This window comes from Arvicanthis niloticus, chromosome 4 (assembly GCF_011762505.2).
Source record: "Arvicanthis niloticus isolate mArvNil1 chromosome 4, mArvNil1.pat.X, whole genome shotgun sequence".
Lineage (NCBI taxonomy): Eukaryota > Metazoa > Chordata > Mammalia > Rodentia > Muridae > Arvicanthis > Arvicanthis niloticus.
The window spans coordinates 12,766,847-12,779,272 of NC_047661.1; the positions used below are offsets into that span (position 1 = coordinate 12,766,847).

A 12,426-nucleotide genomic window follows, 5' to 3' on the forward strand; every position below is an offset into this window, starting at 1 on the left:
ACATTAGGCTAGAACAAAGAAATAATTTCACGTAAAAATCTAAATCTTAGGCTAGAACAAAAAAATAATTTCAGACAGGAACCTAAATATTAGGCTAGAACAAATAAATACTTTCAGACAGGATTGTAAATTTTAGACTATAACAAGGAAGTAGGCTTCTGACATGAAAATGGGCTAGGACAGGGAAGTAGGCTCAGCTACTTTGGTCATTCTGATAAGCCCTTAGAAACAGTTATCAGGGAAGTGTTCATGTAATTGGGTTTAATGCTTTGCTTTTTATTTGACTATTTGTGTTTATTGTATTGCTTGTTCCTTGACTATTTGCATCTACTGTATTGCTAGACCCTCAACCTAGAACTGACCTTAATACATGCATGTAATCAAAATGGCATAAAAGCATAAAGGAGGAGGGGGGTGGGATGGGGTGGGGGGGTTCTAGGGAGGGGAAATGGGGAAAGGGGATGACATCTGTATTGTGAATAAATAAAATATCTAATAAAAATAAATAAATTATATTACAATCTCAAAAATAAAGTTAAATTTAAAAAAGAAAGAAAGAAAGACAAGCATCCTGTTTGCTCTTGTTTGTGAGTCCTAGATGTCAAGAGACACAAAATCATGTGAATTTTTAATGACCTGAAAAAGAAGCAAATCTCTCTAGAGAACAAGGAGATTCCTGAGCCAGTGCAAAGGTGGGGCCTCTGGGGGAATAGTCACAGTGTAGCACACACGTGTATAAAAATGTCCTATGCAACCCTGCAACGTGGAAAAGTCAGCTCCTTCCTCTTCACCTTCTTAACGTTTCCAAAATATCATGTTGATAATGTATAAAATCAACAAAATATAATTTGTTTCTTGGGTTCTCCTCCACTGTTGCACAGTTCCAATCTGTTGGTTTTCTTATTGGTTGTAGATACGTCTTATTTGTCAGAGAAACTTCTTATTCTTATGTATATTTTTTATGTGTATGAGTACACTTTATCTATCCTCAGACACACCAGAAGAGTGCATCAGATCTCAGTACAGATAAGGTTGTGAGCCACCATGTGGTTGCTGGGAATTGAACTCAAGGCCTCTGGAAGAGCAGTCAATGCTCTTAACCACTGAGCCATCTCTCCAACCCCTTCTTATGTATTCTTATATATGGACATTTAATACAATGTGCTTTTGTGCTATTTTCAGAAAAATGGGGTAGCTATAGACATACTTTTTGTACAATCTTCAAGATTCCTTCAGAAAGAAAAGTTGTAGAAAAAGAACAGACAGCCTTTAAAATTTGAAATGGCTCCTTTTTTAAACTTGATACAGGTATAGATGTGGCCTATTTAAAACAGGAAGCTCAGAGGGAGGGCAAGGTCCTAGCATGAACTGTATGTGAGCAAATGTAATTTAAAGAAACATCTTGCACAGCTGAATTTGTCTCATGTCACCTAGATCCAGAGGTAAGAATACTTTGCTGGGGAAGCTGAGAGAGGTTCTTATTGCTAAAGGCTTTCACAGGAAAGGGATTAGAAAAAATGTATGTCCCACATGCCATGATTCTTATAAAGATAATTCAGTACAGGTGGTTTGGTGTATTTTAAAAATATTTTTGCATAAACTGATCACCAATATCTGTTCATCAGTAGATTGGTTATAATGTCGTATCTAAGAATTTGATTTTCTAAATAAAGAGAAAATGACACCTTGAAAAACAGAATTTTAAAAAAAAAGAAATAAAGAAAAGAAAAACAGAATTTTTATTTTATCTTAAGACAGGCTTGGGGTACAGGTGGTTATTTACAAACTTTCTTCAGTTAATTGGATTTCTTAACATGAAATAGTATTTTCAAAACTAATTAAATTGTGTTCTAATGAATATTTAAGACCAAACTATGTTATCTTTGCTGTACAGTATATAGATTTTTAAATCATCCATAAAAGTAATTATATTTTTTACGTTCTCAAAAAGTATTATGCTATTACTGCTGCTAAGTGGGTCGTTTGCTTCTTCACAGGCCATGATTGAAGAAGCCATCACCAGAGCAGAAGCTTTCTCAGTTATGTACACACCCTTTGCAACAAAAATAAGGGCTGATAAAATAGAAAAGGTGAAAGAGGTGTTCATGAAAACTCACCCTGCCTACGTGGAGTGTATCTACACAGGTAAGTTCATCTCCCTCACGCAGGCTGCTGCCGATGTTCCGGTGCCATGGCGACCAACACAGTGTGCTTCGTGGTTTGCTGGTTGTTTGTACTTACAGGTATAAGCTTTAATCTAAAGGGTTCAAATGTGAACTTATTTTTAAGACTTTAAGTAGAGCTAGCTTTCATTTCAACACAATGTGCCTTGTGTGCTCACAATTTTAGGCTTCTTAAGGAATAAATCTAGAAAACTCTTAAGGTTTTAAAAGGAAAAAATAGTAAAAGCCTGTGATGAAAAGCTAAGCTAACTCCCCACCTCCGGTGCCCCTCTGTACTCCCCCAGAAGTTAGTGTTTTCCTGAAGATGGATTCCTCCGCCCGCCCCCACTGCCTGCTGCTTTGCTTGTATTTCCCGTCCACTGTCCCCTCACTCCACAGCCTCCCCCACCACCACCACCCCTGCCACCCCAGGTAACCAAGGGCACCCGCTTGAGTCACTTTTCTTAAGGGAAGAAGAGGTTTATTTTGGCTCACAGTTTAACAGATGAAGTCCAGCGTGACAGGGAATGAGCGGTGGGAGGAGACTTTGCTGCTGCATGCAGGGCGGTTTGTTTTTCACAAATGGACACGTGAGTACGCCAGATGCGGAATAGGCTATAAACCTTAAGACCCTCCTTTTCTCCCAGGTTCTCACTTCTCCAACTAGACTCCACCTCCTAAAAGTTTCAAAGCCTCCCCAAAACAGCATCACCAGATGGAGACCACAGGGGTATTCAAACACTCTGTATCCCATCCTGACCCCAGCAGCACTCCAGAGGACACAGTGCTGCGCATCGCCCCCTTCTCTCTCCTTCGCTGTAAAGGTCTCGCTTTCGTACACTCGTTCCAAAATATTTTCCCTATTCACTATGTACCAAGTGTTGTTTTGAAAGGAGCTTTGCATGCACACGCTAGACAAAATGGTGCTGAACTCTGAGGACTCTCTCTGAGGACTCTCAAGTGAGGCAAGATCTCCAAAGGTGCACATCTTCTGTCCCAGGCTCTGTTTAAATCTTTTTGCTCTTTCCTATCCCTGGGGCTGAGCCGTTGATTTATGAGATTAATAACAAGTCTATTATTGATCACTTCTCAAGAATCGGCACTCTACATTTGTTCTCTTGTTGTTCCCATAATTTATGAGAAACGATGATCTACATTAGAAAACAAAACAGTAACAAGAAAAGACAAATAGCCCTCTGAAGGTGCCAGTCCAGACTGCTAACAGCAGGCCTCAGATGTGAACCCAGTCCTGACCCTTGAGCGGCCTGCTTCTCCAAATTCCAGGTTTTTAACCATCGGCCTCTGGTACTTCAGAGGAAAGATAATAACTCCAACTATTGACAGCTAAATCACAAATCCCTAAAGACCAGGGGGCATTTGAGAAGAAAAGAGAGCAACTAAACACAGAATTCAGGCTAAGATGAGAGTTGATCCTTGTTTAGTGAGCTAGAGCATTCTCTTAAGCATTCAACAAAGGGCCAGAGAAAATGGCTTTGCAGGAAAAAGCAGTCACCACAGGAGCCTGACCACCTGACTCTAAAGTCCCCAGACACCACAGAAAAGCTAGTCACGCTGACTTCTGACCACGGAAAACTGAGTCCACTTGGCTACTTTCATTCTGTCATCTTAAAAGCAGTGAGGGACTCATTGGGCTTGCCAGCTTCTCTGCTGGTGGAATTAGTTTAGTTATATTTAACATACTTCCCAGAGAAGCCACCACGATTAATTAATTCTTAGGAAGCAGCATTGCCACCAAGGGTCTGAAAACAATAATAACATTAATGAGCCAGACTCACGTCTCCTGTAACTCCATCAAACCTGTTATCAAGATGAATTATGATCTGTCGGCAAGACAATTCATGCTAAAGGATCGTACACTTTCCACGAGAAGATAATTACATGTCGCTAATGCTTGTTTCTATCATTTCAGAATCACTAATTGCTATCATATGACAATGTGCTCTGAGAATCCAGGGTGGGTAGATAAAGCTTATAGAGGGGGTATGTGGTAGGAGAGGCAGCGTAGAATTTGAATTTCTTTGGGGCTACTAAAGCTTTTTGACTCTGGAAGCTGTGCCTTGAGCAAACGAGATAGCTGTTCAGTCATTTGCCTCTGGGACAAAAAAGAAAACAAGGATTTTTCCCATTAGATGTGATGAAGGTGGGATAATTATTAGTAACCTAATACTAGCAGTAATGCCTTTGTGAGGCCTGGCTTCTTTGATCCCAGACCTTGGAGGTGAGTGTGGCTACAGAGCACGGAAGAGGAAAGGTCCTTTGACACCGAGACACCTCTCCCAGAAGGTGCAGAACAATTGCTAGAATAAGCGTCAGGACCACGTGTAGCCAACCAGGAAGTCACTGTTTTCTTGGCATGTCCCCGAAACAAGCATCTGAGACAGGCTCTCCCTGTCTAGCCCTGGCTGTCCTGTAGCTGGCCTCGCACCCGAAGCAATCATCCTGCCTTTGTTTCCCAAGTGCTGAGGTGATGGGCATGCCAGCTATAGGTAGAACGGAAGAAGCCACTCCCTTATTGGGCATTGGTTTGCTTGCTTATTTCAACAGACATTTGTGCACCAGCTATTGTGAAATAATATGAATCATGCTTGTTCCTGTCTAGCTTCAAATGAATGAGACACAAACTATGATTTATTTATTAGGTTCTGCTCAATTACTGGGGGATGACCCCTAATCTAATTCTCTGATGCTAGACTGCTACGTCCCCAGCTGTTTTCTTCAAATACTTGTTGTTTGAGTCTCCCTGCATCACTTCTGCTCCAGCAGTCTGGAGTCCTGGGGAGACAGTTCACTCTGGCATGTGCTGCTGGTCCATCATGGCTAATGAAGACCTCCTGCTCCATCTTCTCTTGCTCAAGGCTTCTATTTGTCTGTCTGTCTGTCTGTCTGTCTGTCTGTCTGTCTATGTATTTGTCTATCATATATCTATCATCTATCTCCTTTTTCCTTCTCCCTCATTGTCCCTACCTGTGACCTCCCCTCCCTGCACAGTAACGCAAAATACTGCTTCTTTTTTCTCCCAGTAATTGGTTGTAGCCATTTTCAATCAACCGGTGCTTTTTAAATGGGGAGTAAGGTTTGCCCAACAAAAGCTGGTGTACGGGAATTTGCTCATCTTGGGGCAGCCAGATCTTAGGATACAGAATTGAGCATATGAATGCAAGCAGCACCAGACAAACCCCCCCAACAGGCTATGACTGCATAGCCACATGCAGATAAATGACAACAAACACTAGATCTACAGGCTGGAGAACTATACTGGAGTCCCCTCTCACCCAGTTCTGATGCCTGAAAACCCTTCTTCTATGTGCAGTCAGTGCTTTCTTCAGAAACATTCAATATGTTCATGTGTTTTTTCTTCATTTTCCACCTATGTGTGTGTGTGTGTGTGTGTGTGTGTGTGTGTGTGTGTGAGCGTGCGCATGTGCATGTGTATGTGTGTGTATACAGTGTAGAACAGAAGTCAACCTCAGTTGTTCCTCAGGAGTCCCCTTGTTTTGAGAGTCTCACCAAACAGACAAAGGTGGATGATCACTGTGTCCACAGATCCTTTTGTCGCTTCTTCCCCAAAGCTGAGATTACAAGTGACAATCACCTTGCATGGCTTCTTACATGGGATAGAGCCCAGGACCTCAGACATGTGCAACATGCACCTTACCCATTACCTCCTTTTTAACATGGGCTTCCTATGTGCCAGGCGTTACCCAAGCCCTTTCACTCCACATTCACTCTCCACAAACAGCTAAGAAACACATTTGCCACCACCCACCCAAAGACCAAGTTTCAGGAGAGAGAGAGAGAGCTGTCCCCATCTCTCCCTTATAGGTATGAAGGTTTTACCAAAGCAAGAAAAATGAAATGAAATCTGAGAGTTTTCTAAATTAGAGAAATGATCTGAGGAAGTACAATAGATAAGGTCATATGGCAGGACCTTGAGAGTCTCAGAAGTGGGTATCTAACAAAGCGTGCCTACAGAAGCAGTTGTTATTAAAACTTGGAGACTAGCATACTGCACTCAGCCCATGCATCTCCACCTCAGAAACTCTGCCCAGCTCTGGGTCACCTTCATGGATCCTATCTGGGACAGAGTGCCTCCCTCCCTGGTCACGGCAGCAGAGCAAGCCCAGCTGCAGTTGGCAGAGGTGACCATAAGCAGGAAGGTCCCCAACCACCAGCATGCTTCCTCCAACCAGTCTTCTTCGTAAGATATTTCTATGTTAAAATTAGAGGCACAGGAGGAAGGGATAAAAGTAATTCAATCTGAAATAATTTTGAAATTTAGTCTAAGTTTTAATTTTTCCTAAATGAACAAAGTAAGTTCATGAGAAAACTCACTGACCTTTTGTGGAAGATGTTAATATTTCTCTGGTCATTTCTTTTGTTATCGTTTTTGTTTGGGGGGGGGGGTATTTGCTATTGTTTTATTTTTTCAAGATAGGGTTTCTCTGTGTAACAGCCCTGGGTGGCCTGGAACTTGCTCTGTAGGCCAGGTTAGCCTTGAACTCACAGAGATCCAGTACCTCTCTGGAGTGTTAGAATTAAAGGTGTAGGCCACCACCCCCGGCTTCCTCTGATCATGTCTATCAGACTGATGAGGGGAGAGTTAGCTTTGAAGGATGTTCACGCTCCAGCATGTATCAGAATTCAGGGTGCCTCTTTTTACAGTTTTGACCCACCAAAATCTTCAAGCCTTATTATAATAGAGACTCATTGCATTATGTTTCATGGAGGAAAAATTACTAATTTTTTTATAGCATAGCTATCCATTTTTCTTATTTAAAGAAACATCCAGTTTGATTCATGCAGTGTAGTCGGAGTATATAAAACAAATAATAATTCACCAGCCCTGGAATTATTATGCTTTCATTTATAAAGATTTTGCTTGTGATTTTTATTCATATATTCCAATAAAATAATACAATTCCATGCAGTTCTTATTCTTCCATGGCTGTATTTTAATAATAATAAAGTAATACAATAAGCATACCCTGTCTCTTTTTGATGAAAATATCAAGATTTATTTGCTAAATAAATAAATATTCAGTAATGGATTTGTGCTTAGCCATGTTTAATATAGAAAACTTTTCTGGATAAGATATCAATTACTTGAACATTTAAGTGGATAGAGTCATATTTTGTCTTTCTTGTGCTCCATAACTCCCAGGAGTAAATATGTATGTTTGGGGGAATAATATATTGTTTTTTAATAGACCTTTAAAAATTGCTCCTCACTGGAATTTATGTTTGCTTTTGCACAGCCATCATTTACCAGGAAGGATAATATATTCCTATTTTTCTCTAAAACATAAAGTCAAAATTCCTCATTTTTTATTCCTTTCTTAAATCATATAATACTATCATGATCAAGAGTTTTCCAGATCAGAATGTCTTCCTCTTTGTAACCAGCTCTCAGAAATAGAAAAAAGTTACAGAATTAAATAAAAAGTCCCACCCCACCCCCACCCCCAAAACAGAAAAGTGTGTGGTCATGAGAATAAATCAACTGGTATTTGTTTCTACAGAGTTCTCCACAGACTGACAGAACCATTCCCAAATAAAGACACACCTCATCAATAGGCAGGAAGTCTGTACTGTTGATACACTGTCCCTCTTCCTGGTGTGAAGTAGTGTCGGGGCACTGCTGTAAGGGAAGTGCTTCACAGCCACGGCTCATATGGACCCTGAAGCAGCAGCATCCCATCATATTTTGTTTTTATGTCTCTTCTGTACCTTACTCGACCCTCACCTAGACTCACTGCTTACCTAACTCATATCCTCATGATCTCTGAGCAAAGGGTGAATCGTCAGCCAATGGTCTGAAAATAAGTCCAAGTAATCAGAACATTTGCAGTAGTCTCTCACGAACATGAGGTGGGGTGGGGCAGGGCAGCCCAGCAGAATACGCTGTGTACATGGGGCAGATGTATGACACAGGTGCTGTTCCCATAGTGCTCAGCAGCCGTGGAAAACGCAGACACCATCCAGGACTGCTCCCCACTCTAAGATCTCTAGACAGACCCCTCAAATGTGCAGATGAGTCAGTTCCTTGCCGGTGTCAGACCTGATGCTGTATCTGTTTCTCAGGAACCAGAACACCGAAGTCTGCACAGCAGAGCCCAGTGACGATTTCTAGACATGTAGAACCATGTTAGCTGGCATGGAAGCAGTGTGGTAAACATGTGTACCAGTTTCTTCTGACTAACCCAGCCACTTTATATCCAATCCATTGTCTGACACTGTCTCTAGGGAGACACGCATGGCTGTCTAGTCAGCATATACAGAATTGATAACAGACCAAAGTAAGGATACCACCAAAGCCCAGCTTGGTGAGCTGATGGCTTTTATTTAGGCTACTTCCATGGATATGGGAAGGGACTACTTAAAGGAATAAAAATGACTAAGACAGATGTATCACCAAAGCCCAGCCCAGGACAGGTGTCAGCTCATGGAAGCTGAAAACCTAGGGGGCACTGCACAGCCTGCAGGCAGCTCAATGGGTGGTTAGAGCGTGCCCTTTACATGTGGCTTGTTTGTTCTTTCTTTCAGGCAATTCTACTGGTCTCTGTTTCTTTGAGGCAGTTTAACTTGTCTGAGAATGACTCTCAATAGTCCTTAAAGTTTATATACAGTTGGGAAGATGGGGACCCAGTGAATCTGTTCAGTTTCAGGAACTTCCTGAAGCCATTTAGAGTGTTCCACTTCCTTCCTACACACTATCTTTAGAAGCTTCCCTGCAAGATGGAAGGTACTCATCCCAGAGGAAACTGCCACCCTACCCAGAAAGACTGAACTCTCAGTCACTGTAAACAATAGTTCTGTTTGGAAGTCAGTCTTGCACAGAAATGAAGTTTTCATGTTGGAGAGTTCCTTTTATAAGCTTATTTTCTAGATGTGCATATTCAGCATACAAGTTCTGTGTATTTCTCCTTAACTACTTGGCTCACAGTTAACTTGACAGACAGACAGACAGACAGACAGACAGACAGACAGACAGACATGCATTTTAAAATGCATGTCTCTGCTGGGTGTGGCAACGCACAACTGTAATTCCGATACCCTTAGCCCTTACCACATAGTGAGTTGCAGGCTACTTTGGCTATAATCAAAAAGAAAAGGAAAAAATGTTTTTAATTTTTTTTAAGAATGTGTCTTTTTTAAAAAAAAAAATGTGTAGCAGCTTGAGCATTACAAAAAGAGATGGAGCTGCAGACTCCAGGGTGAAGAACAGCCTGTTGTAAGTGGACACAACACCTGGGGCCATAGTGGGGTCCCAGCCTGAGCCGCCACCGAGGGTCAGGTCTGGATCCTTAGCTATACAGTGTTAGGGGTCAGTGTCAATGTCTGAGGCTCACATTACCACTTGAGAACATGGAGACATCCCTGGTCAAGGCAACTACTAGAAATCACATGGATGTCCAGGGCCTGTACAGAACTGACCCCGTCCCTCACCGGCTGAGGCACTTTGGAGAGTTGCCCCCAGCTCTCACCAGCAAAAGCACACAGTAGAGCAGGTCATAAGCATTGCCCAGGCAGCACAATGGAGCCAGCCCTGGTAGCATGGGTGTGGGAGAGCCAGCCCCCATCCTGTGAGTGTAGGAAAGCTGATCCCGGCACCTCCCCACTGGCCCATGAGAGCTGGTGGGCTAGTCCTGTCCCTTGCCAGCTGCAGCACTTGGGAGACAGGGCTCTGCATTTCGAACTGGGCAATACAGTGGAGATCCTGCCACCTACCAATGGCAGTATAGGTTGGCCTAGCCAAAGAAATGCTGGAAAGCTCGCTCTGGTGGTGCTCATAAGGGAAAACTAGCATGTTGATCAGCTCAGCTACCATCCATGCCCAAACCCAGGTCTCTAAGTTGGCCCACCTGAAAACTCTACGTCATCTGTGAATGAATGAGACTCATGAAAGGGCCAGTCTTGCTGATGCAAAGCTGTGGGATTTCTGTTTGACACGAGGCAACAGCTGGATAACCAGGAGGAGTCCCAGTGAGGATCCAATATTGATGGTGTCACAGAAGCCAGAGACCTCGAACCAGACCAGTGACTCATTGCAATTGAAGATGTGTGGACAGAGGGATATACTGTGATACACTACAGTTTCCACAATGCGATGTTTTTCTATTCTGTGTGTGTGGTCTGTGTGTGTGTGTGTGTGTGTGTGTGTGTGTGTGTGTGTGTGTGTGTGTTATTTTGGGTGGGAGGTTGCAAGAGGCAGATATGAGGGGACAGGCAGGTGAGCAGAACTGGGGTGCATGATGTAAAACTCACGAAGAATAAATAAAATATTTGTGAAGATGAAAAAAAAAAAGGTGGATGTGGTGGCACATGCCTTTAATCCCATCGCTGGAGGCAGGCAAATCTCTGGGTTTGAGACCAGCTTGGTCCACATAGTACATTCCTGGACAGCCAGGACTACATAGAGATACCCTGTCTCAAAAAAGGCATGCCAACAAACAACAACAACTGCACAATCCCTACTACTTAATTATTATGCATCGAGTTAAGAAAATATTTCCATCTCCACAGACCCTCCCCCTCCACTGTTGCTCCTTTCCCAGTTCCAAACCACATCCTTCCTGCCCATGACCAAGAAACTTACTGCCCTAACTTTTAGAATCCTTTCTTCCTGCTTTGGTTTGAGTATGATCTGTTCCCTTAAATACATGTGCTAGAAGCATGGTCCCCAGTGTGGGACTGGGAAAATGGTGGAACATTTGAGAGGTGGGTCTTGAAAGAAGACGCATAAGTCATGAGGCACCATTAAAAGGGATTAGGCTCATGTCTCTGGAGTGAGTAGGTCCCACAGGACAACAAAAACCAGGTTGCCGAGGCCAAGTTCAGCGCTTCCCCTGAGCCCCAAACCACACGACATTCTCCTTGCTCCCACACACTACCAGTTAAGATCCCTCACACCATCCCAGGCCATGGGAGGAGACGCGCTCCAGATGCACATGCCCAAGCTGGAATTCTTCCACCTCAGAACTGTGAGCCAATGTAACTCTTGTTTCCTTATAAAGTTCCAGCTTCAGGTGTTGTGCTATAACACAAAAGTGGACTGGAAATACTGCCTTACTTCCCTATACAGTGTCATCATATAGACACTCATTCCTAAACTCTGACTGTGGAACATTATACATCGGAAATCCAAGAAGGAATACTCTGTCTGGCTTCCTTTGTGCAACAACATTTTCATGAAATCCATCCATTCATGCCAAAAGCACTGGTTGGCTTGTTTTCACCAGTCTCCAATGTCATGTATAAAGCTCAGGATTGAAATGCATTCTTTACAAGTGATAGACATAAGTGGCTTGCAGCTTCTGGATGCTACCAATTACACTCTTGTAACTCCAGTGATCCTGCTGGTCCAGTGCACTGTGCCTTAGAGCCACGTGGCAGAAGAGCTAGCTAGACATCATACTGATTTTTCAAAGAGAAGAGCCAGGGGAAGTTATCCCAGTCAGGCGTTAATGTTCTTGTTTCCATGAATCTCACAGTGACACGTTCGTCTAATTTTAATTTTAGTGCTTGCTTGCCTTACACATACCACATGGTTGATGTTGTTTATGTGTGAGTTTGCCCTGGACATGTAGTCTGCTTAGGTCTCCTGCTATGTGTTCCAAAAGTAGCAGCACTTTATTAGTTTGTCACCCTTCTTCTATATGCCTGAGGAAAGTAGGGATGGTGAGGGGGAGGTCAGAGTCCAGAACCTATAGTACAACTTGTTTTTCTTCTCATCTGCCTATTACAAAGGCCAAACTGTCTTAATTGCTGTTGGTTGTGTGGGGGGGGGGGAGGCAGGGAGGATAGGGAGAGGGGGGAGGGAGGGAGAGAGGGAAAGAGGGAGAAAGAGGGGGAGGGGAAAGGGAGGGAGGGAGGGAGGGAGAGAGAGAGAGAGAGAGAGAGAGAGAGAGAGAGAGAGAGAGAGAGAGAGGACTTGATACCCACCACTGGTTTCTTATTTGCTTTCATCTTCAAAGCTGTCAGATTATCGTCCTTGGCTCCTCACATTTATTTCCAAATAAAATACAGACAATATCTTCTTCTGGTTGTTGTTTTTAAAACTATTGAGGGCCGAAAAGGTGGCTGTGCAGTTCAGAGCACTGGCTTTTACAGCAGTCAGGTTTGGTTCCCAGCACCCAGATGGAGATCATGACTGTCTGTCACTCCAGTTCCAGAGGATCTGGTGCCCTCTTCTGGCCTCCACAGGCACCAGGCAAGTATATGATACACATAAAATAAAGTAAAT

The 12,426-nt window shown here is 43.0% G+C and overlaps 1 protein-coding gene across 1 annotated transcript in view; it reads left to right on the plus strand.

The window, feature by feature from the left end:
• Spata16 (spermatogenesis associated 16) overlaps window positions 1-12,426 on the plus strand; it is a 283,849-nt gene that overhangs the window by 198,404 nt on the left and 73,019 nt on the right. Inside the window, exon 6 of the mRNA XM_034500996.2 lies at window positions 1,998-2,145. Coding sequence (XP_034356887.1) covers window positions 1,998-2,145 — 148 coding nt within the window. The remainder of the gene's footprint in view (window positions 1-1,997; window positions 2,146-12,426) is intronic.